This window comes from Tenrec ecaudatus, chromosome 4 (assembly GCF_050624435.1).
Source record: "Tenrec ecaudatus isolate mTenEca1 chromosome 4, mTenEca1.hap1, whole genome shotgun sequence".
NCBI classification, from domain to species: domain Eukaryota; kingdom Metazoa; phylum Chordata; class Mammalia; order Afrosoricida; family Tenrecidae; genus Tenrec; species Tenrec ecaudatus.
Window position 1 is genome coordinate 67,252,605 of NC_134533.1, and position 26,821 is coordinate 67,279,425.

Sequence of the window (26,821 nt, forward strand, 5' to 3'; positions counted from 1 at the left end):
AGAAGACACTGGGACGCATATAGGAAAGGAGGGACAAAAATATCAGTTTCTATTATCAATCTCTGAGTTCCTGGAAGTCATATTTAAGACATTTTCTTTAGAAAAGGGAAAGAAAACATTTCTGGGTTAAGGGTCGATGTAAAACAAGTTCATGAAGATGAAGCTAGATAAATGAGATGCGTAGAAGAGTATTGCTGGTGAGGCTACATGCCAAATTCAGACGGAATTGATAGAGATTTAAAACGTAACCCTTTTTGATAGTGAAAGGCACTGATAACAAGCACAGATGTCATGGTTTTATGAGGATGATGGGATTTGGTTACCTGTATAGTTTTTATAAGAAGAAAATCAGTAGCAAAGCAATGGAACTACAGCAGTTAGAAATAAACATCAATTCTTACCATGGATTTGTGATCTTGGAGGGGCCCCTTAAATTATCTGAGATATTAGGGTTTTGTATAACTACATTAACTGTGAAATAAGAAAATATAAGTATATGTAAATGGATTATCATTATATTTTTAGCATAGTAAGTGTTCAATACATGATGAGACTAAAATGAAGGCAATAGTTTAAACCATGAAAGTAATTTGTGAGATGCTTAAGGCTCCTTTTATCAGTTAGTCCTTCTCTACTTGCTAGGACGGAAGATAAAAACAGTGTCTATCACTTTTGTAAGGGGATCAAAGTATGTTCCTATTACCTGAAGGGCTGAGAATAACACCAAATCCATTAGGATTTCACAAAGCAATAGTGATGATGAAAGTGGGAAATGGGGCTAGAGAGCTTTTTCGGAGAATAAATTCATTGACATTATCATTTCACTCATCCACAGCAGAGATTTGGGTGCTAAAGTGAGAAGACAGTGATAGGGTTGTGGAATAGAGATGATGGCTAAGGAAGAAATCATCTTCCCATTTTTAGGCCATATTTTTCGGTAAGGTATAACCAAAGTTATGTTATTAAATGTTTAACAATTGATTCTCTAAATAGAAATATCCTGCTATGTCAAACTTGTCAGTTTCTGCGGTTTAAATATGCCCACCATGACTAACTTCAGGCGACCAAAGTGAGGAAAACAGTACTGAAAAGAGATGCGCACAGTCAACTTACCAAGGTAGCGCAAGCCCACATCAGTCAGTATACATTGGGCATGCGGCTGAGCCCAGAGTCCTCCCCAAGGATGCTGAGAAGAAGCACCTCAGTCACCTTTATTGCTGTCTCCTCCCAAATGGCTTATAGGTATAGATGCTCCCTCTGCTTAGATGAGCTCAGCTGAGTGGAGTGGGGCAAGATCCCTCAAGGGGAAATTACAATGTTTATTCTCAAAACATTTAGCTGGATACTAGCCAAGACAGGGACAAAGATTCTCACTGTGGTTGACATACCCAGGTATGTGTGTATATATGTAGATGCATCCACATATATGTATATATATACATCCATATGTGCATGTGCAAATGTAAAACAGTAAACAAATGATTTCACAAAATAATTCACTCTCATTTAATTTTAGAAAATTTAGTGTATATGTGACATACACTTTCTCTTTTTAAAAACTGTTTTTGTGTTATATAAAATACAAGGATGGGCAAAAAATATTGATAATAGGGCTCCAATTTTTACTTGCCAGGATTTGCTCCACGTATAAAAATTCGAAGTATTTCTTGGCTATCAGTGGATGACTTCAGACAAACTCTCTCAGAGATGTACTTGACAGGCTCATTGGGGTGCCTTCAAAAATGTCCACTGAAAGAACTGACTACCAAGGAGATCCTCTGGACCAGTTACATTACAGACAATGTGGTCAACAGAGAAATATGATAACTGCCTTGGGGGACCTCAAAAGAATGATGCTAGCAGATTTCTTGAAGGACACAGGATGATCACAATAGCTCTTTTCTTTTTAATTCATTTTTTTCCCACAGAAGCTTATTATGAAGTAGTTTTAAGAGAATTAAGAGCTACATGGTGAGAAGAAGTTCTGAAAATTTATACTGAAGAATTGTTTCATTATCACTATAATGCACTGGTTGACTATCTACAGTTAGTAAGGGCAATGCTATGAGAATTTCATTGCTGTTCCAGACCCCAACCACCTATAGTAATGCTATTGCCCCTTTAAGACATCTTTTTCTTCCCCATATTCAAAGGTTATGCAGAAGAAATCAAATTTAAGTGCCTTGACAATGCCTAAACCATCATTCTGGTGTACTATAAATTGAAAATTGTACAATAATTCTGGGAAGAGCTAAAGCGATGGAAATACTACCTTCAGAAGTGCGTAGACCTAAATGGAGGATATGTTGAGAAATGATAACTTTAAAGTTTGAGTTTGTGGTTTAATAAAGGCTTCTATGATACTTTATGATTTACCCTCATATAGGACAGGGTAGAACTGCCCCTGTGAGTTTCTGACACTGCCAACCTTTATTTTTTACTTCAGTTTTTTACTTTTGTGAAAAAATAAAAATGTAAACAATCACTTGGTTAAAAAGGAAAACAAAACTAAACATAGAACACCATAAACCAATGACCAGCTGTACACAAACCAGGTGACTATTGCCATTTGACCATCTTCTTAGTTACTGCTCGGGTTCAGAAGTTCAAATACACATATAAAAAGACAGGAGAAACAAAATTTCCATGCACTTGATTCAACCCATTTTGTTCATATTATATGAGAATAAAAATAATACATTTTCTACACATTAAACAGATACCTTGCTCTTCCAACCCTACTCACATTTGTTCCATCCCAAGAATCTTCTTGCTCCTACAAAGGGAATGCAGTACAGGGGCTAGCAAATTGTATCCATTAAGACTAAAATAGTAAATATTTCAGACTTTGTTGAATGAGTATGGCCGTGACCAAATAAAACAATTAATAAAAACAGGCAGTGGGATAGCTTTGGCCCAGAGAACATAGTTTTGTTGACTTTTGGTCCAGTCCATTCTTTAATGATTCAATATTAGCTTTCATCTGTAAGTGTAATTAGAAAAAAACAAGTGTCACACACGCAAAAAATATAATCACATTTAAAATACATATACTCATAAATTAACTTCAATTTCACATTTACTTTTTAAAATAGTTTTATTGCATATATATCATATATCATACAATTAAAAATGTTTTATTAGGGGCTAGTACAAGTCTTATCCTGATCCATACATACATCAATTGTGTAAAGCACATTTTTACAGTCATTGCCCTCATCATTCTCAAAACATTTGCACTCTGCTTAAGCCCCTGGCAGCATCAGGTCCTCCTTTTTCCCCTCCCTCCCCGCTCTCGCCTCACCCATGAACCCTTGATAATTTAGAAATTATTATTTTGTCATATCTTGCCCTGTCCAATGTCTCCCTTCACCTACTTTTCTGTTTTCCGTCCCACAGGGAGGAGGTCATATGTAGATCCTTGTAATCGGTTTCCCCTTTCCAACCCACCCTCCTTCTACCATCCCAGTATCACCACTCACACCACTGGTCCTGAAAGGATCATTCGCCCTGGATTCCTTGTGTGTTCAGTTCCTATATGTACCAGTGTCCCTCCTCTGGGCTAGACAGACTTTCAAGGTAGAATTGGGATCATGACAGTAAGGGGAGGCAAGGGAGGATGCATTTAAGAATTAGAGGAAAGTTGTATTTTTCATCGTTGCTACATTGCACCCTGACTGGCTCATCTCCTCCCTGAATCCCTTCTCTAAGGGGATGTCCAGTAGTCTATAAATAGGCTTTGGGTCTCTACTCCGCACTCCCCACCTCATATACTATGGTAAGATTTTTTTGTTCTGATGATGCTTAATACCTGATCCCTTCAACACCTCATGATCACACTGGCTGGTGTGCTTCCTTCCATGTGGGCTTTGTTGCTTCTGAGCTAGATGGCGATGTGTTTACCTTCAAGCCTTTAAAGTTCCAGGAGCTATATCTTTTGATAGCCGGGAACCATCAGCATTCTTTGCCACATTTGCTTATGCACCCATTGTCTTCAGTGATCATATCATGTAGGTGAGCACACAATGATATGATTTTTTTTATTTGATGCCAGATAACTGATCTCTTCGGCACCTTGTGATCACACAGCCTGCTGTGCTTCTTCCATGTGGGCTTTGTTGCTTCTGGGCTAGATGAACGTATGAAGCATATCACTGCATGGGAAGAACTGGAGAAAATCATGTTAAGCGAAGTAAGCCAAGCACAAAAGGACAAGTACAACATGAGTCAGTTTAGGTAAGCTTAAAAAAAATGCAAAGGGGGCATAGGGAAAAAGCTACTGTATACAAACATTACTGGGGTGAGGACAAGGTCATATGGCAGGGACCAGACCAAATACAGGCATACACATGGTGGACAAATTAAAATGAGATTTGGAAAGGGGAAAAATATAATAATGACAAAGAAATGGGTAGCAGGGCACAGGGCACTCACCCACCCAACGGGAGCATATTGATTATATCTCCACAGGGAAAGAGCGACCAGACTTCAACCCAGTGCTCCAAGATGTGAATGCAACATGGGGCATGGAGTAGGGAACCAGTGGAGAAGTCTGAGGGGCCGGCCCCAATCCAAACTATATGGTCAACTGCCCCTACTCCCAGAAGAAATGATTTCAAAGAATGGCATTGAATCTACAGCTCTGGGAGACGGACATATCTGATCAAAGCACATGGGTGCAGAGGAAGGGGGACGAGGAGAGAGTGAAGCACATCGTGGCCCACCAAGCCATGAGGACGATGTTCCTGATTAGAACAGCCAGTCCACAGAGAGGGCCACATGGACAGCCCCACTATGAGCCATTATGCCCCTCACTGACCCATAGCCCTATAAGGGATAACACCGGAGACACATTGTGGGAATTGCCCCTGATCTGATCCCACCACACCATGGCAAAACACTAAGGGGGTGAAATAGAATAGCAAGGGAATGGAGTGGTGATGTCCTCAGGGAATGCTGAAGGTGGACTTTGGGGTCAGGGCATGGTGCCCCAACAGACTGGACTGGAAAACACTCCTAAAGGCCAACAAACAATCCTTGAACTAACTACAAGTACGTCCTTCTTGTTGTGTTTTGTAATGTTTTTGTCATTGGTTTGTTATTGTTTTGTTGTATATTGTTGCTTGGTTTTGCTCTGTCTTGTTTTTGTGCATGTTATTATCTCCACAGGTCTGTCTAAATAAGATAGGCTGGATGAAAAATATGAAGGAGAAAACAACAGGGCTGACAGTTACGGGGGGAACAAGGGAGAGGAGGAGGTGGGGGAAAAGGTAGTAGGGTTAATAAACCCAAGAACAAGGGGAAAACAAGTGATCCAAATTGGTGGTGAGGAGGGTGTGGGAGGACTTTTAGGACACGATCAATGGTAATGTAACAAAGGGGAATTGCTGAAACCTTTGTGAGGACTGAGCATGATAGTGGGACAGGAGGAAAGTCAAAGGAAATAGAGGAAAGAGCTGGGAGGCAATGGGCAATTATATAGGTCTAGAAAAAGACGTGCACATACGCAAATATATTTATGTAAGTGGATGGGGAAATAGATCTATGTACATATATTTATAGATTTAGTATTAAGGTAGCAGAAGGACATTGGCTTCCACTCAAGTACTCCTTCAATGGGAGAATACTTACTTCTATTAAATTGTCATTGTATTATTCTCACCTTCCTGACACAACATCTGAAGACCAAGCGGGTGAATAAGCAAATGTGGTGAAGAAAACTGATGGTGCCCGGCTATCAAATGATATAGCATCTTGGTTCTAAGGGCTTGAAGGAATCATCCAATCTAATGTATAAAAATATTAAGAAGATTTACACAATCATCACCACAATTAATTTCAGAACATTTCCTTCATGTACTCATTTTAACTCGCCATTTTCCCCATTCTTCCCTACCATGCTCCTAAGCAACGATCAATCCAGTTACGTTCTCTAAAAGTCTACCTCTCCTGGATTTAATAATCAATCATAGAATACATACAAATCATACAAAACATAGACAGGAGGCTAACAAACCAAAAATCCAACACTAGTGACTGAACAAAATAGAGAAAAACCTCAATCAAATAAAGTAGAAAATATTAAAATTTGGAATAACTTGAGAATGGGTCAAAGGTGAGATCAAATGACAAAGCCTCACATTGTAATCTAACTAGAGCCGCCATAGTCGACTTCTCGCTCTCCTACTGATAGCAGTGCTACACCTGTCCTTGGACGGCTGTCAGAGGGGATTCACCAGAGGGCTAATTCATGTGAGGACCTTGCAGAGGGATTTTCATCTTCCACTGTCAGCCAGAGCTTTCTGCAATCTAGGTCTTCTCAATTTAAACTCTGATACCAGTCCGTCCTTCAGATTTGGATATTATTATTTACAATTCTTGGGTCACCCAGGCTATTGTGTTTTTTCTATGTGTACCTAATCAGTGCCTCACTTAGATAACTGCTTGTTTTAAGACCAGTTTTTTTTGACTCCAGACACTATTCTTTCTGATAGTCGTTCACCATCTGGTTTTCTTCACTACACTTTGCATCCACATCTTCAGTGATCTCTTCATGAGGATGAGCATCGAGCATGGCTATGTCAGTCATTAGAAATAATTTTTCTTAGATTGGGTCCAGAATTAGACACTGTGAATCTTCATAGGAGAAGAAAACTCATCCCACCACTGTAACCCCAAGAACCCCTATTCTACTTGCTGTCTCTATAGGATCATCAATCCTTCATCAACTTCATATAATGAAATACAGAAAATCATATAACAAAAGTTCAAGGATCACGCCAATGGAAAAACACCTTCGAGATAAACCGCTATAAGGACAAACAAAAAATGCAGAACACGTTTGAAAGCTATATCAGTCCTAACATTCATCCGAGGGGGACCCACTGGCAAAGTTTTAACCATTCAAGTGGGATTATCATTTTGATCCTCTGTAGACATCTCTCCATGCACTCTGGTAACCATCCCATTGCTCCATTATGGATACAGGGAACTCACCGGAGGTTAATTTCCTAAGTAGATTCCATGAGGTTGTCTTGGGATCCCACAGTCACCCAGAGCCTTCAGCAAACCAGTTACGCGCACGCTAGGCTCTGACTAGTCCCTACTTTGACTTCAGATTGTATGTTTTACAATCCTTTGGTGACCAGTGTTGGTATTCTTTTTCCATGTGGATTTAGTGTAGTGGTCACCTAATCTGGTGTCAATTTAAGGATTAAGAGTGTAGGGGTGAAGTATAGGCTATCAATCTGGAGATAGCCAATGAGACTTCTGTGTAGGCATGGCCTTCTGAGAATGCTGGGAATCTCTTACTACCTCCTGGGAGGTGGAAGACACCATTCTCTCACTGCTACTCCCTGGGAGACATTGTAGGAAACAAGCCACATGAATGCAACCAGCCCTTGGAAGTCAGAGAAGCCACAGCGAGACCTCTGCCAGTGCTGAGATGCTTTCAATGCCACTGGACTCAAAGATTTTCTACCCACTGGCTTGTGATCAGCCTGCATCTGGCTTCATTGCATGTGTTTCATGAACCTGAAGAGGACTTTATAGATTGCTATCAGACATATTGTTTAATATCAGACTTATGGCCTTGGGCTGGCCTGGGTTGGGATGTTTTCTCAATGTTCAATTCCTCTTGCATGTAAATCTTGTTCTTATCCACATATGTGTGTCCATGGATTTGTTTCTCTTGTGTACCCAACTAACACACTTAGTTTACATCTCACTTAGATGATTGCTTGTTTGGAAACAAGCCCTCAAGACCCCAGATGCTATTTTATCTGATAGCCAGGCACCATCTAATTTCTTCACCACACTTTGCTGTAGTGCTGGTACCTTCTGTGTTTCCATCCTAAGCGTGAGTATCGAGTGGGCCATGATGTAAGAACTAATTGTTCTAAAACTGAAGCTAGAAGCTAGTGGAAGCCCCAATCCCATCCCTGGATCGACTATCATTCATCTGCCTTGGGCTCCCTTTCAAAACGTTGCTATGGTCGAGAGTCCTTTTGATCCTCTCCCTGCAGCATAAAGATCTTTCCTTAATATTGCCATTGATTGGCCCCTGGTACGAATGTTCAAAACCCTGTTAAGAGAGGGATATTGGGCCTATGTAGGTTAATTTTATATTGCAGTAACTGAATTATTCAAATGTATATTTGTAAATATTCCATGGCTGGATGCGGTTTACACAAACAAAGGAAATTTGCTGTCAGGGAAAATTTACAATAATATTCATTGAGAATATAGTCACAAGTTTTCTGGAATAATATATATCTTAATACAGCATAGAGGCCATAGATGTAGCAAGACCACGATTATCTACCTAACAACAGCTAAATGGTTTTGATACTTCTGTCTTCTGCTTCCTCAGATTATAGGAATTTTTAGTCTTAACTCTCAGCTTACACGTATGTCTGTGGAAGAGTCCAGTTCACCCAGTGGAGTTTCTACATTGACTCTCACTGATGCAGCCTCTGAAGCATGCCATACACCATGAAGATCCAGGATTCAATGTCCCAGCATGCCACGGCACCTGGCCTGGATCCCCAGGATGTAGGCAGAAGCCCAGGTCAATGTGTCCCATTCACAGCATACCACCAAGGACACTCCTCCCCTTTTTAGGGTTCCCCAAAGCATTTTCAGCCATTCTTCCCTCACCTAGTGCTCAGTCCTTCCATTTCCCTACCAACAGCCGTGAATTTGCCTTCCCCCAAAATTACTTGTTCCCTTTCCCGTCTCCTAATTTGACTTTCCCATCAGTATCCCTCATCCCCGTGGGTGTCTACCTGTCCAGAGGCACCTCATTAGAGCTTGGCATAACAGCCACTTAGTAGACAACATCCCCTTTCCCTCCCTTAACAATTTGATCCCAGGTGATGTGAGGTGCCCTCCAGCGAAGTGATCTTCAAGGTACATGCCTAGAGAGGATGGTGTAGGGTTCAAGGGCACCCGACAGGCTCTCTATCAGGATGTCTGACCTCTCTAGCCCACAGACTGGATGCCCTGCAACCCTGAGCTTGTCCCCATCCCTGCTTTCCGTTGCATCCCCATGGTATAATGGGAACAGTTTCCTTTCAAAATACCTCATAGCTGACAGTGTCTGAATATAACAAAGAAGAAGTCATTGACATTTATTTATAAAACGAATAAGTAATCAGGGTTTATAAAGGCCTATTTAGATGTTCACACAAAGCAGTGTAAACATACTGACAGAAAAACAAAATAAGCATTAATGTAATTTAACATCAGCAAGATAAGCATTGATTTCTGGGTTATCCATAAGGGGGCTGGCTTTGAAAAGTACACCCCAGGGCCTCAGTCACCTGTTACTCTCTGAGCTTCATCTACTTGAGCTGTGATTACTCAGCTCTTCCTCAACAAGCTCTCCCCAAAGTCTCCCTGTTATGTTCAGACTTCTGAGAAACTAATACATATTTTTAAAAATTATAATAACAATCACAATGTCTATATCAACTGTCCTGCTTACTGGAAACTAGTGTTGTCAGACTGTGTTTATTTAGAAAAGGAATGTAAGGTTTTGATGGAAAAAGTAAACTGAAGTAAATTATTCTCTTAAATTCAGCATAATGCAAGAAAATGTCTGACAAGAACAATTACTTGGATCTGTCGGGAAAAAACAAAAGGTGATTTCAGTAAGAATTATGCTCTTTTGTCCTGTGCCCTTGGTTTGGGGCTTAAACATTAGATCTTCTGCATTCTCATTAATGGATTTGAAAATAATGAAATAGAAGTAAAGATTAAAATGAGGAAGACCCTCAACAATATGGATGGAGACAGTGTCTACAATCATTGGGTCAAACGTAGCAAAAATTACGCAGATGGAGCAGTACTGGGCAATGTTTCCTTCTGTTGTACACGGGGTCACTCTGCAGGGGAGCTGACAAAATGGGCCTAACAGCCACAACCTAGGAGTGAGGGTAGCAATGTGCTTCCATCAACTCATACTCTGAGAACAGTTGACTTTTTGCATTTCTTCCCAATTCTGTTTAGTGACCTCATGTTCCCAGCTTAACATCTGCTCTCTGCTCCATTCCAACTCATAGTGAGCCTGTGCATAGAAGTGCCCCAAAGCGGTTTCAAAGATGTGCATTTTTATGCAAGCAAACTTCCAAGTCTTTTTTCGAAGTGGAGTTTGGTGGTTTGGGATGGCTGAACTTTTGGTTAGAAGCCAAGTACTTTAAGCACTGAGACATCGTGGCTCTTCAATTAGCCCTGGATGGAGTCTTTACTTTAGGAAAGTCTGTAAATGATTTAAAGGAGGGTGGCTACCCTCTCAGGTAATAACCAAAACAGAACGTTCTTTGCCCTTTAGTCAAATCCATCTCACAGGGACCGAGTAGAACCGAGTGTCATGGGTCTCTCATGATTATGACCTTTCAAGAGCAGATTACCAGGCTATTCTTAGAAATCTATGTGTACGTTCAAACTGTCAATCTTTCAGCTAGTAACTACACACACACGCAACAAAATTTTCTAGGACTGATTTCTTTGAACTTACAGTACATAAGAGACTGAAGTGAGGTCTGAGGTTCTGAAATGTATCCCGTATTCTTCACGTTCCAGCATGCATTTGGAAAATTGAAGGGAAAAAAAGTTTGAATACCAAAAAAAAAATAAAATCACAATGTACTAGAAGGTTGCTGTTGGGCCACCGTGTCCATGTCAACTCAGAGCAGCACCATGGGAGTTAGCAGAACTGTGTTCTAAGTTTTCATAGCTACCATTGTTTAGGAAATAAAACTAAGGTTATTTATCTGGTAGAGTGGCTAGGTAGAAGTAAACTGTCAAATTTTGGTTAGTAACTGAGTGTAACCTTTGCACCACCAGTTCCCCTGATGATTTGAATGTTCTTAGGTATTATTCAATAAAAATCCAGTAGAATATCGGAGGGGTCTCCCCCTTTTTTTGGGTAAATAATATGACTTATTATGTTGGTGATAAAGTCTCCATGTGGTAGGAAACTTTGGAACTTCTAGAGTGATGACTCCTCATTTAACAACCTGTTTAGGTCCCAAATATCAGGTAATTCTGTAAGAACCAGCAGTATCTGAAAAGAGAGGAGGACTAAGAAAAGAGCTGTGGATTTTGTCATTCCTACTGAGTTGGCTCCCACTCACAGCGTCCTCATGTATAAGACAAAAGGAAAACGCCACCCTGTTCTATGCCATCCTCACATTTTTGGAGAAGATTAAGCTTAGTATTGTCGCCAGTATGTCAAAGTATGTCATAAAGGATCATCTTCTTTTTCAATTCACCCCTTACTTTAGCAAGAATGATGTCCTTTTCCAGGGACTGGCTTCTCCTTACAACATATCCAAAGTGCATGAGAGAAGCATCACCTTTCTCATTTCCACAGAGTATCCTCAGTAAACTTCCTTCAAAGAGATTTTTTTTGGTCTTCTGGAAGTCCTTGGTATTGTCAGTATTCTTCACCAACACCACAGATACACTGCATCAATTCTTTCTCATTCATTGTCCAGCTGTATCATACATATTATATAAATGAATTTTTTAAATGGAATTCCATGAATGTTAATTGTACATCCAAATAAAGTGAAATCCTTGAAAATCTCAATCTTTTATCATTCTCCTTATAAATGAGTTGATAGTTTATTAATAAAAATAATTTAATCTATAATTACAAAATGGACAAATAAGATTTGGACAAATAATAGGAAGTAGAGAAAACAAATCTTTAGCAGAAAGTCTTATTATGCCATGTTTTCATGAGGAAACCAGAAACAATGTATTTTATTTTGAAATATATAGCAGAGTTAGAAATAAAAGTTGAATAGCTTTTGACTATGTATGTGTGATAACTTCCATAGAATGAGAATGAAATTGTAATGAAATGTGTGAGGCATAAAATATTGGAATTCCCTCTATTTGTCTGATGCTCTTTCTGACCATTTGGAATCCTTTTTCAAATGTAGACAGAAGAGAGATGGTGGAGAAGTTTAGATTGATCACAATTCAATTAGAAGCAAGAGACGACCCCAGTTTATCCATCCAATGGAACTCTGAAAAGACATGAAGTACTGATGCATACTACTGTAGTAAGCCACTTTCACACGAGGGAGGACCTCCTTTTTGTTTCAAACTGCCTTTAACCCCCCGCTAGCAGTAAACTCCCATCCAATTGACCCATTCCTTCCAGAGAGCAAGATCCAATCAAACAGTGGGTTCTGTGGGCCTCTTTCAGGCCAGTGGAATTTAAGGCAGAGTGGTCCATTTAGAAAGTTATGGTATATCCTTTTAAAATTCCTTCGGACCGTCCAGGTAGATTTTTTATTAGGACAACCACGGGAACGTCTTAAGAAGAAGCAGGCTTTCTCTTTTTGTTTTAAATTGAGACCTGCATTGGTGAGCAAAAAGCCAGGAATAATACTCTGAGAATTTTCTAATTTCTTCATGACAATGCTTCTGCTCATTCTTCCAGGGGACCAAGTTCGGACCTATAATAATTTCATTAGGAAGAATTAGCCTATCCACACAACAGGCCCAATCTTGCCCTGTTGGATATATTTTTGCTCCCCATAATCAACGTTTAAAAGGAACAAGACTTGAATCCATAAGAATGTCAAAATGTCATTTGGAAATGGTATAAATTGAAGAGTATGGAATTCTTCAAGAAGGGTAAGAGCTAGAAATCCTTATTTCAGGAGAGTACACACCTAGATGGAGCAATTGCTATATATTTTGATGTTTGTTTAATAAAGCTTTCTATGACTTTATAGTAATGTATTTTGGCTTACTCTTTTTTCCCTGCCTAGTGTATGTTCACATTTAAACCCCAGTTTATTTATGATAAATCACATCCAAGTAATAAATTTAACCTAAAAGCTTAAATATACCCTATGTCAAAACTTGCCTAAAGTTGAATTAGTAAAGTAAATTTTAAAAAAAAGTTTATATTATATGTACTTCTTTCTACCCTAGGCCAAATAGGTAAATTTTCCCAAATATTTACTTGGAAAACAATAATACCAGCTTTACACATGTTGTCTTTATACATGAAATGCAAAAATTGTGAGAAGTATCAGGTATACCAGAGATATTCCTAGAGAAATTATGATGCATTTTGTGGTTTTAAAGCTCACTGTTCCAGTACTAAATTATTTATGAACTTTGATTTTTTGTAGGGTAATATTATATATAACCCTAGGTAAATGCTTTTTGTGATATACTAGAAAACAATATAACGTTTATTTATTCTGTAACTACAAATATAATCGCATGTAGTATGACAATAAATAAAATATTCCAATAGAAAGTACAATAAAAATGGACAATACTCACACAAATGAAGAAATACACAAACATGGAAATAAAGATATATATTTCACTGCATCTGTTAATACTACAGAATTTAAACTACTTCTAATTGAACATGAAATACCTTTTTATAAAATTTGCCAAAGAATATGTCAGTAAAAAAAATCTTCAATTTATATTTTTTGTGAAATATCCAATGGTGACATTAGTAAACGATATAAAAGTAGAGGCCTAATATTTATATCAAACTTTTCCTCAAGCATGGTGATTTTCATGATGGGAACAACTATAGGGATAATGGCAGTGATAATATTTTATCCATATTGAATTACTGTAAGTCATGAAGTCCAATGGGAAAAATTATACAAATCTTTGACAATGATTTACAGTAAACACTAATTCTGTTTCCTTATAAGGCTTATTTTATTTTATCCATACTTCAGAGTAGAGAACACTGAATTTTGTCCATAAACTGTTTTCCAAAGGCACAGCATATCCAGGAGGTAAAATAAAGTTTTGAGAACAGCTCTGTTTGACTTCAGAAGTCATACATCCTCCACAGTGCCCGAGAAGAAATGCATTCTCAAAGACTTTCCATAGCAAGTTTATATCTGTATTTTCTATAGAATATTTTTGGCCCCCAAAAGTATTTTGGCAATAACTAGTGTACTTGTCCTCAAATATGAGAGTCTTACAAATGAAGTTTATTCAAGAAACTTAAGGCAAATAATATTAATTTTCTTCAAATTAAAAGAAAAATCATTAGGAAAGCAATATAGCAATGACCCCAGCCTGTAAAATATCTACTTAGTATTTTTTGAGACGTACAAACCTTTCTTTTGGTTATTGTTTTATAATGCAGGAATAACATAAAACGTAAATTTAGAAAACCATTGTTTAGAATCTTATTACTGCTTACATGTCAGTAAAATTTAACAGGTATCACTGTTTTTATCATTCAGAAGTCAATTGCCTTTAGAATTCCTTAAAATGCTTTGATTCATTTAATATTTAATATCATAGTTATACCCACCAATACTGATGGGAGAGTCAGATCACATAGGGTCACTAGATGAGCCATTTAAATCATAGATGGGACAATTTCAATGAAATGTCAAACCTGGACTTTGGAACAGAACATTTTTGTTACCTGATCTCTAATCTGCTTGGTCTTCACCCCATAGACCAAAGGGTTGAAGAAAGGTGGAACTACTAGATAAAGAATGGATAAAGTAATATGTATGTGTGATGGGATATGAGATCCAGATCTGTGAGTAAAAAAAGAGAAGAAAGCAAGGAGGTAGAACTGGGAGAAGACACACATGTGGGGAATACATGTATTGAATGCCTTAAGACGAGCCTTTCTTTGGGGCAGGTGAGCAACCGTGATAAATATCTGGATATAGGAAAGGGTGATTGAAATGAAGTCAAACCCACCAACAATGAAAGCACCAAAGAGACCATAGAACTTATTGATAAAAATATCTTCAGTGGCAAGCTTCAAAACAGCCATGCGTTCACAGTAAGTATGGGATATTATTTTGGTTAGGTATAGCTTCAGGCGACACTTTATGAGCAGAAGGCATGGGATTACGAGGATGGCAGGCTGCAATGTCATCCCAATTCCAATATGCGTCACGAATAGAGGAGTGAATATGGTAGCATGTCTAAGGGGGTGACAGATAGCCACATAGCGGTCGAGAGCCATGGCCAGCAAGACACCTGATTCAATGCCCTGAAATGTGTGGATGAGCCACATCTGAAGGAGACATGCATCAAAATAGATATCTGGCAAATGAAACCAGAAAATTCCAAGCATCTTGGGTACAAGACTGGTGCTCAGAGCAATGTCTGTGGCACCTAGCATGGCCAAGAAGATGTACATGGGCTCATGGAGGGTGCGTTCAGATTTGATGATGATCACAAGTAGAGTATTTCCAATCAAAGCAATGAGATACATAGCATAGAATGGAATCCCAATCCAACACTGCACAGATTCTAGGCCAGGTATTCCTACAAATGTCAGTATAGGCGCCATAATTGCAGTGTCATTGGGAATAGGCATGGCAATCCAGGGATCTTCTTTAGGGAAAATGTGTAAAATATATGATACTCTGTGATGGTGTATATCCTATTCTGACTGAATCACAAAGTTAATTTGAGAACAGAATTAGCAGAATAAACATCAATATTTCTTCATTGTTTTAATGAATGAGATCATATAATTATGGAGACTACTTAAAGTTTCACTAGTGTTTACTTTGGCAAGGTTACCTACATACACTTAGTAATTTAAGTTATGTAAAAATAATATTGGAAAAGATCTCTTTGATGATATCAATGTGATCAGCGTGTTTAGTGGTGTTCTCTTTACTCTCTCGTTCCACTTTCTTTCTGTTTCTAACCTGTTCATGGAAATGAAGGAAAAATATTATTCAAGAACCAGACTTAAGAGATAGAGCTTTAATTTTAAACTCCCCCATGCTTTTATCCCCACCTTTCTAGTAATTTCACCGGACCATAAATCAGCACTTCACTGATGTAAGTTAGTTAGTAGAACGCCTGTTTCCAGGGCTGTGACTCCCATGAAAATCCCCTCTCCTCACAAAGAATGTTCATGCCACATAGCTATACCACATTTTCAGAAGTATTGAGTTGTATATAATTCTGGTGTCCTACCCAAGTAGGTCAGAATCAAGAGACACGGGCTTCAATGACTGTCTTTATATTCAAGGTCCTCAGACATGTCTTTTTCTATAAAGATGGAGTGCCAGAACAGAGCTAAGATATTTTCGGTAGTTGTTAAAGTTAAGTGAACTCAATTATACATCTTTCAGAAGAGGAGAACTGATCTGTTTCTTCCAGAACAGTGAAAACGATAGTGCTCCATGATACCTTTGTAGAGGTTAAGGATAGGTGAATGGTTTGGGAAGTGTGAATCCCCATTGGAAATCTGTCTCAATGGAGAATCTTTATCTAGATATCAACTCTACCTACGGTAGAAGAAAAGTAGGAAGTTATAAATTCATGGCTTATGGGAAAAGCGACACAAAAGATATGAAGACTGGGATTCCTCTAGGAAATAGTTCCAAATCATATTTTAATTGTGATACAAATATTTAGTACTTTCTAGTAGACCTATGTACTAGCATAAAGATAAAATTAATTGGCAGGTTTCATTAAAGTATGTATCAATGAAAACTTACTTTTAAAATATTAAAACATAGATGATTACCTAATTGATTAATTATTTACATCTAACTCAAGCATACCTATAGGACCCTTATGTGGTTTTGTTTTAACTATATCTAAAATATTCTCCACAAATCATCATCCACAACATTACACTAGGATTTCTCACTCCCAATGACCTGAATTCCTATGAATTTCAAAACTGAAAACTTTGGAGATGTTTCAACCAAATCCTTCTCCTTAAACACAATATTGTACTGTAACTCCTGACATCTGCTATAAGTAGTCCTATAGATTTTCCATGCCTACACCTCTATTCATTTTCATCTCCAGAAGGACCTCAATTAAATTGAGCTAAAGCTTCCTGTCAAGCAATGCTTCTCCTTTCTGACCATGCGATAGAGCTTCACGAAGGTCTCAGAAGAACAGAATTAAAGATAGTTGAATTTTTCCACAAATACTTAGGGTCCTCTCCCATATTTTCAGATTTAAAAGCACAAGGATTGAAGGTTCTCGCACTTTTTTATCCTTTTCTTTCTCCTGACAACGAAGTAACTGCCTTTCACCAGGGAGGCTTCCCAGGCAGACTGTCTGGTCCATCACATCTGCTCCTGAATTAACATCCCGAGAATTTCATAGCAGACTCCACAAAAAAATAATTAGTTCTCTTATGTTTATGATTTTGAGTTTTTCTATGTCTAATCGTATGAGCTTTACATGTGCTTTCACTGCAAAATTTATCATTTCACCTGCACCTGATTTGGGTCCCATTTCAAAGTCTGCACTCACTCAGAATTGAGAAGCAGCAGTTGTGTGTTTCACAGGTGGAAGGGAATTTCATTCTCTTTTCTGGTTCGTGTTTTGTCCATAATTTCCCCTTTTGATCAGAATTTCATCAGCTCTGGAAAATCCTGAGAGACTACTCCCAGCTGCAGACATGTACGCTGTGAACAGAGGATCAGTCACCTTTTCTCAAGATTATATTGTTCATCAATTGTCATGGGACTTGATTCCTCTCCTAGTTTGGCCAATATTGAAGGATGTTCTCTCAGTCAAATAAAGATATAGTGTCTCTCAGGGCACCAGACATTAGAATCCCTTTCCTTCTCACACCATAACAGTAAACCCCGCAGCAAGGGGCACCGGGGGATGTGTAGAACTGGGCTCTAGCTAATGCCTGAAAAATATTAAAGCATTATTTCAGGCTGTTTCAGGAAAGGGAAGTCATATATATAATTCCCCTTTCTTATGTTACTCCTGGCCATCCCTGAAGACCCCAAATAACTTTTAGATGGCACTTCTGTGATGAAAAGGAGACAGCGTGTTAAAAGTTGGAAGAGGGTAAAAGGTCAGGGCAATAGTAAGCTTCAAAAACTATGAGGGGAAAGGAAATGAGTTAATCAGAGTTGATGTATTACCCACTTAGAAATAGTAGGTTTTATCTCTTTTGGTATGTGAAAGACAGGATTGATGAACCCATAGGGACAGCAAGTGGAATATGGGTCTCAGGGCGGCGTCGAATGGTGGTAGTATGGGGTGGGGAATAGGGCTGGTCAAGGAGTTCAAGAAGGAATGAAGGTTTGGAAACTGATTGTGATAGCAATTTTGAAATACTGCTTGATGTGATTTAACTATGCAATGATATGGTATATGTATTACTCCCAATTAAAAATCAATAAAACATTATATAAAGAGAGGGAATGAAAGGGATTATTCCTTCCTATAAAAAGGTAGTGATAGACATTTTCAACAAGTCCTTAATCTTAAGGATTTCTTTAGTATTAATAACATTTAATTTGTAGTTTAATCTAAGTTTTCCTACGCCTTAATATATTTAATATAGATTCTAATGAAAATACACAGGTTTGGGACTTTTATTTGTTCATTTAAAATTTTATCATCTACAAATAGGATTAATTCATAATCTTTATACTTTGGGCAAACTAACTTGAATAGTTTTACTGATTATTTAGGAAATTATATTTATGCTACTTTTATAATTTTAAACTTCATATTGCATGTTAGTTATCTTTATGATTATTAGAGACGGGGGAAGGCACTTACCTACCGCAGTTCCACCAAGAGGAATAAACATCATCAGCATCAGCTGCCCAAGACCAATTCTTATGAGGAGAAGGTTAGACCTGCCCCCAGCCTCCAACCTTCTTTACCTGTTCCAGCACTACCTGCTCCTCCACAGCACTCTCTACTTTTCAGTTGCATTTTTCAAGTCACGGCAATGGTCACACAGAATTCACAGGCAGAACTCATGGTTATGGGTTTTGTGGAGTACTTTAACAGGTTACACAGTTCAGGGAAGCAATGCCCAGGACAGAGTTGTTCGATCAGGATAATGTTGCCTCCGCTATGCTGGCAGGCAGGCCACTCTCTCTAACTCTCCGCTTTTTGTTCTGGCCTCTGCCTTGAGGCAACTCCAAGCAACTATAAATCTCAAGTCAAAGGTACTCTTTTTCATGGTCAGCATCTCAGCCCTCCATTGAGGTCCCAGAGGCATACCACTGCACAAGACAGCTTCTTGCTCAGAAATGCTCTACTTTACTTGCCCAGTGAACAGCTGTTCCTCCTTTGCCATCCCTTTGTAGCACAGTTTTCTCCTGGATCAAGCGGCTGAATAAACTGTTATCTCAAGGTCCAAAAGACTCACTTCACTTCTGCTTCCACTCTTGCTGGAAATGTTGTCTCTATTTCTACTTCTAGATAGCCAATTGTACACAGTTAATTTTACCCAGACCCATCTGGAAAACAAACTCATTTGATGGGAGTAACAAAGCCTATAGCTAGAAGAACAATATTAAATAATTCCCTGCATTACAAAAACACATAAAGATTAATTCAAATATGTCATTAATGCCATAATAAAACATTTTGAAGAATGCATTTCTGTCATTTATAGCATCAGCATTCATTTTGAGGAAGAGCATTCTAAAAATGAAGGCTCTTAACTAAGACTTATAAGGACAAAGCTTTCCTTGTTCTTAGTGAGTCCAATGTATTTCTTCTTAGATGGTGTTCATCATGGAGTGCAGCCTAGAACAAGTGTAAGCATCTCCATTGCTCTTTGACCTCAATAGGAGTGGTTCTATAGAAAATGTCGGGACTTACCTTGCTCAAGTATATGTTAAAGATAATAACCTGTTCGTGGATCAAGAAGCAGTTATACAAATAGAGCAAGAAAATACTGCAAAAATCAAGACAAAAGTGTGTCAGGGTTGTAGCTCTCAGCAGACTTATTCAAGCGGTATGTTGTGCAATGATCAGACAATCTGAATTAGAAGAAGAAGAACGTAGCATCAGAATGGGTGGAAGACTTATTAACGACCTGCGAAATGCTGATAGTGAGGACATGAAACATCTGCTGATGAACATGAAGGGTTGCAGCCTTCCCCATGCATTATAGCTCAATATAAAGAAAACCCAATCCCTCATCACTGGACCTGTCAAATGAAAGGGAGAAAGGGTTGACACGGCCAAAGAACTTGTTTTGCTTGGATGACCAATCAATTCTCATGGAATCAGCAGTCAAGAGATCAAAGGGTATATTGTATTTGGTGACTGCCTTTAACGTTCTGTAGAGCAAGGATGCTACCTTAAGGACTAAGACACCATCATATTTTCAATCGCCTCCTATGCATGTGAAAGTTTGACATTGAAAAATAAAGACCAAAGAACAATAAGAGCATGAAATCATGGTGCTGGCAAAGAATAAGGAATTATCATCGACTCCCCCCCCACCCCCAAAAAAAATCTGTTGTGGAAGATGTATGGTCAGAATGCTCCTTAAAAGCAAGGAGCACAGATTTGTCTCACATACTTTGGATATGCTTTGAGAGAGATCAGTTCCTGGAAAAGAATATCATGCTTAGTAAAGTAGACGATGGCCCCAAAGAGGAAGACCCTTGACAAGATGGATTGACACAGTGGCTGCAAAGTGGACTCAAACATTAAAACGATTGTGAGGATGGGGCAGGACCAGGCAGGGTTTTGTTTGTTGTTTATAGGATCACCATGAGTGGAAACCAACTTGAGGACTCCTAATCGACACCCCTAAAAATGACAAAGAGAGGCATGCTTATACTTTATCTCTAGGAGAACCTTTTTCCTCCCCGTCAGCAAAATAATACTTAGCATTTTCACTTAATGTTATTTTCTCTTTCACTAGCTCTTTGATTTCATATTTTTATAAGTTTCACTAGTATAATGCACATATATCTCTATTACTCTTCTCTTGGTCATTTTCCACTCCAACCTTTTTTTATATGGTGCAGGATTCTGCATATGGATGATTTTAGCACTTACTTCTTGGAACCAGTAATATTTGCTCAGAGACAGACTTTCTTGACTGGAGATGGTGGTGGTGTGGTGGTGGTGGTGGAGGTGGTGGTGATGATGGTGGTGGAGGTGGTGGAGGTGGTGGTGGTGGTGGTGGTGGTGGTGGAGGCGGTGGTAGTGGTGATAGTGGTGGTGGTGGTGGTGGAGGTGGTGGTGATGGTGGTGGTGGTGGAGGTGGTGGTAGTGGTGATAGTGATGGTGGTGTTGGTGGTGGTGGTGGAGGTGGTGGTGGTGGAAGTGGTGTGGTGTGTGCCCAGCAAAACTCAAAAAGAGTGCTTTGGTTCAAGCTTCATTTGGGTCACACAAGTTGCAGGCGCTTTGTCATGGCACCTACTAAATTCTCAGATTATTATACTGGAACTTTCAGACATGATCATTTTATTTCTGTTATTAATTTTTGTATTGCCATCATATAATAATTTGAATATTTTAATTATTTGATATTATGACATCCGTATTTTACTAAAGATGATGTCCTTCTCTAAGAGCAGGTCCCTCTCGATAGCATATTTAAAATATGCCAGAAAAAGTTTTGCCATCCTCAGGCTCAAAAACATTGTAGTGTTCCTCTCTTACACCAGATTTGTTTGTTCTTCATGAAGTCTCTGATATATTCAATGTTGTTCTCCAACATTATAGTTTAAATGCATTAATTCTATTTTTTCCATTTTCTTTATTCATTATCTAGATTTTGCCCAAGTTTGGGCAATGGAAAACACCAAGGATTTGATTAACTGTGTCTTAGACCTCAAAGTGACCCAGTTGCCCTTTAACACTTTTAATAGGCCTTTGGCAGATTTTACCAACATAATTAAACCCTTTGATTTCTTGACTGCCACATTCATGTACATTGCTTGTGCATCCAAATAAAATAAAATAATTGACAACTTCAGGAACAGTTTGACTTGTATTCATCATGATCTTTTTAATTAGCACAGGTGTTAGGGAAGAGCTTGCTCAACAAGTTGAAAAAGAAATTCAAGCCGTAAGTTGACATATCGAAGGACTTATGAGGAAGATGTTGAAGGATGCCGAAAGCATCCAGAAAATAAAAATGACAGGAATATCTAGAGTCACCACACCAAGATAAGTCAGTCCTTTTTCAACCATTTCAGAAGGTGGACAATGTTTGAGAATGAATCATAGTGTAGGAAGAATTTCAAGCTATAGTACTGGCAATAAATAATGTTTGAGTAATTGGAAGAACCAGTTGAGAGTTTCAATAAATGGATAAAGGATTAGAAGTGCTTTCTCCTCTATGCCAGAAATTTGGAAGAAAGCCGCTTGATGGCACAATTGGAAGAGATCCATATTTGTGACTATTCCCAAGAGAAGTGATCCAAGCAATAAAATGTAGAATGTATTAAATACTACCACTAGTATCAAAAGCAAGTAAAATTTTGCTATAGATTATTTAAAAATTGTTGCAGCAATACGTCAAGGGGCTGCCAGACATCCAGTCCCGATTTTGAAGAGGAAATGGTATAAGGGATATCATTGCTCATGTCAGATGAATCTTGACTGAAAGCAGAGAGTAATAGAAAATGTCTACCTGTCTTATATTGACTAGTCAGAAGCATTGTAATGGTGGGATTATAACAAATTAAAGTTAAATTTGAGAAGAATACGTATTTCATAACACTTAGCTGTACACATGTGCAAACGGTATGTAGAATGAGTCAGCCATTCAAACAAAATATGAAGATAATGCCTGATTTAAAATCAGGAAAGGTGCGTGTCTTGACTGTTTCCTTTCCCCCACATTTTCCCAATCTATATACTAAGCATATGTATCTCAAACTCTACCGTCAGAAGAACACATTATGGATAGCGGAGACTCTTGAATCTGGTATGCAAATGACACAACCTTGCTCACTGAAAGTGGTAAGGACTTTTATCTTAAACACTGCAGCTCTCAACATGGATCACACTTCAGCATTCAGATAACAAAGTCCTCCGAAGGTGTTGATAACAAAAAGCTGCATAAGACAAAAATGACTGCACCCCTGATATGTAAAGTAGGTAGTTTCTAATTGCAAGTCAATATTTCTGTCCAGACGGTTTTCAACTATAATACTTAATTCCCAAAAGTAAAGTTGCAGTTTGATTATTTTCTCAATTAATATTTGGTAACCATTTGTGCTTTCTATAAAAAAAGTTTTTGTAATTTTTTTCTTTTCAATCTCCATTTAATTCTTACATTCTTTCTGATGCAAATTATCCAATACTTTGCACCATATAGTTGTTTGCATCACATAATGGCTTTGTGGCTAATGTTGGTATTTCTGATTTTATATTTGTACATCAATAAGTATTTTAGGATAAACTTGAAACACAGGCAAATTAATTTTTGAAAATCATCAAAATACAGAAGGGACCCCCTGTTCTCATAGCAACCGAGTAGGACAGAGTAGAAATAACCCTGTGAGTTTCGGAGAAGTAACTCTTTAGGAGAGGAGAAACCTTGTTTTTCTTCCTGGGAGCAGCTGGTGGTTTCAAACTGCTGACCTTGCAGTTATTACCCCAACTAGTAATCACTACTTCACCAAGGTCTTCTATAAAATAAAAAAATAGATCTTAAAAAGTGGGATGTACCAGAATAACAGATATTGAGCAGCTTGAGAATATTGATGTCACACATGGTCCTGTGAAATTCCCTAAAGTCATTCACCCCCATCCTCGATTATCTATAATATTTAGAGCTAAAGGATACTACAGAAAATGTTCTATGTTTAAAGACATAACTTAAAAATGAAAGAATATATTAATACTTTGAGATATTATCATTAAAAAGTTTCTTTATCTCTTTAATCAATTATGGAGGTTGCTTTTTTAAGAGTAATATCATTTTATGTCTCAACAATGTATACAAGTTGTTATTGCTCTTAGTGTTGCATAATTAATTATTCATTATACACCTTCTTGAATGACAAATATGTGAGGATTAATTGGAATAATTTTTGCAGATATGCATGTTTGTGATTTCCAGACACCTCCACACCCCCTCCCCACTATTAGTGATATCCATCAAGAACACACCCAGGTAAACCAGTAAGGGCGATTTCCTCTCCCTGGGATTTTCAAGGGGATAGGTTCTGTTGGAGCACACAATTCTCACATCTTTGGTCAAAGGGAATTCAAGGGAGATTTAATCGACACGAGAAATCTTTAAATGAATTTCTAAAAGCTGAACACTCAGAATGTTGCCTCGAATACACTTCTTTTTTGATCATGGATTCATTATTAAAATGCAAAAGGCTATGATTAAAATGAAAAACAAAAAACCATATTTTGAGAATAATTAATGGACAATGAATTTTATCATTGACAAATGGTAGATCACACTGGCTGGTGCATTGCCTTCTGTATGAACTTAGCTAACATCTGCTTTAGATGGTTGCTTCCTTTAAGACAAGACTTTAGGAATGTAGACCCTATTCTTTCTGATAAACAGGCCCATCTGGTTTCCTACAGCACCCATATCTTCAACAATCACTTTATGAGGGAGAGTATCAAGCAGAGCTACATCATAAGAATGACTTGTTCTTAGAGTAGGGCCTATGGTTACATATTCCAAATTCATATGTAAACCTAATACTGAAATTTATCCTTGGTCCACTTTAAAGTCAATTTGTCCAAATTCTTCAGAAATATATAAGTAATCTCCATAATGTATTTGATGATTCTAATAATAATATAATTAATCTAGCCAATGGTATAGAATTTTAAATACTAGTGAGGGAGGAATATATATATATATAAATATTCCTTTATATAAATAATATATATGAGAGCTTATAAATATATAAATTTATATGAGAGATTTTTAGACTAAAACACATAGACTGTTCAGTTATACATATTGGAAACTTAAGTGACTGAATCCACAATGGGAGGGACTTGTCAATCTCAGAGAATGTGGTTTGGTAAGAAGGAAAGGGCAGCCACTCTGGGGAAAATGCTTAATATCCCTCACATAGATGCTCCATGGGAGAAGCCACTTTATAGTAGAAGGCTTAGCATGTATTTTTGACATAATTTATATTCCAACCTTTGCAACCTAACCCTCATACTATAGACCGCTTTGGTTTGAGATTTTGGCTTTTCTAAGAGTATACCAGTTTTCATAAGTCACATCAGAAAGATTCCATTTGGAAACCCCACTAAGTAAACTGGATGTTACCTTAAACACACATGTTCCAGATTAAAGGGACTGAAAGACTGCTTTGGGTTTAAAGCTGAAACAGTCCAGGTTAAGAAGAAGCAGTTGACAGTTATCTGAAGGTAATAAATTCTGAAGAAAATTTATTTTGGTTCAAATCTCTTGTTTCTGAGGTTGACCAATGTGTTAGTATGGGAACGTTAGAGAAACAAATCCACAGAAACTCATATATATATATATATATATATGAAAAAGTTTTATATAAAGGTTAAGTGCACATCAAGAAAACATCCCAACCCAGTGCTGCGCAAGCCCACAAGTAAAACATTAATCCCTATGTCTGACAACAATCCAAAAAGTCCTCCCCCATCTCACAAAACACACACTATGTTGCTGACTGCAGGAGGAAAGCCGAATCAGTGAACTTATAAGCATCTCAGCTCTGACAGAGTCTCCACACGGCTGCTTCAGCACCCAGGGTTGCATCATGGTATGTCCATGTGGCTTCTCCTTGGGGATGTCTTGCAGGAAGTGAACCTCGAAAGCTGAAGCAGGGAAACGGCTCAGGCAGCTGCACCCTGGTCTGACCATCAGAAAGCAGGAGACCCGAGAACTAGAAAACCGAGGCTCACGGAGCCATTTATCCCTCCACCCTTCAATTAACCCCACATGTGTTTATTGAGTAGGTTTTCACAATAAACTACCTCACCCAATAATTGGCATCTTTAGACCAACAGCATTTCCTATTTTCTTTGTTTTTTGTTGCATGGCTTCACTCTACAGACATAAGTTTGCTGTAGTGAATGAGCATTATTGAAATTGTTGCCATGTGTCAAACCTCATCATTTTCTTAAGGAAAACTGATTATTGAAAAACTATCTGAAAAATGAGCTCAGACATCAACAAGCATGAACTGGAAGAAATAATTTGAGGCTAACCTAGAAATAACTAGGCCAGTCCCAGATGCTAACTAACCTAATTGGGAAAATCAAATATAATATCTGGGATTCCAAATTGGAGTGTACGCATTGATTCTGAAGAATGATTTATAGCTGTGAAATGTGTCAATCTTGATCTTCTACTTTGATGTGCAATGCAGCTATGTCCCCTAGAATTCTATGAAGATACAGAACATTCCCACTACTCCACAAAGTTTTTCCTTCAGGGGTGTTTTCAGTCAATGTCTGCTACTTATCACTCTCTAGTGGAAAATCGACATTTCCTCCATTATAGACGAGATTTTCCTGTTGTAAAACATCACATAAATGGAGTCATAAAATATGTATGAGGTATTCAGATTGTTTCATTCACCAAAATAATGTATTTGTTCTTGTTGGGTGTCTTAGTAATTTATCTTTCATAAAATATCTGATCAATAATTTTGCTCATTTTCACTTGGTTGTTGAAATTTTAAGGTCACTGGCTGATAAAAATGATTTACACCCAGAAGAGAAATCATAACATCAGTAATTCAAGCTCACCTGTCAAAATATGGAACAAAATAATCTTGTGATGAGCACCTTTAAAAATTATAACACATAGATCACTCACTTCTACAGGAAATAAAGGGGGTTGGCCTTAATGCAATAACAATGAGCTTAATTTTTAATTTTAAGTTTATTATTGAGTTTTTAACTTGAGCTATATTTTAAATTTTTAATTTTATTATTGTATTTTTAAACACATATATAAATTTTATATGTAGGAAATTGGATATTAATATAAATATATATATATTACACCTATATGAATATCTACAGCATATGTAGATATAAATATGTAGGTGAATATACACAATTACGAGTATATAAATATATAGAA

The 26,821-nt window shown here is 37.8% G+C and overlaps 1 protein-coding gene across 1 annotated transcript; it reads right to left on the minus strand.

Annotated features, from left to right (window-relative positions):
- Positions 1–14,453: 14,453 nt before the first annotated feature.
- LOC142445892 (olfactory receptor 52A4-like) lies at positions 14,454–23,515 on the minus strand. Its single transcript, XM_075547762.1, is given in 3 exon segments — positions 14,454–14,581; positions 14,584–15,378; positions 23,434–23,515. Coding segments are annotated over 3 exon segments (1,005 nt in total).
- Between the last annotated feature and the right edge of the window lie 3,306 nt (positions 23,516–26,821).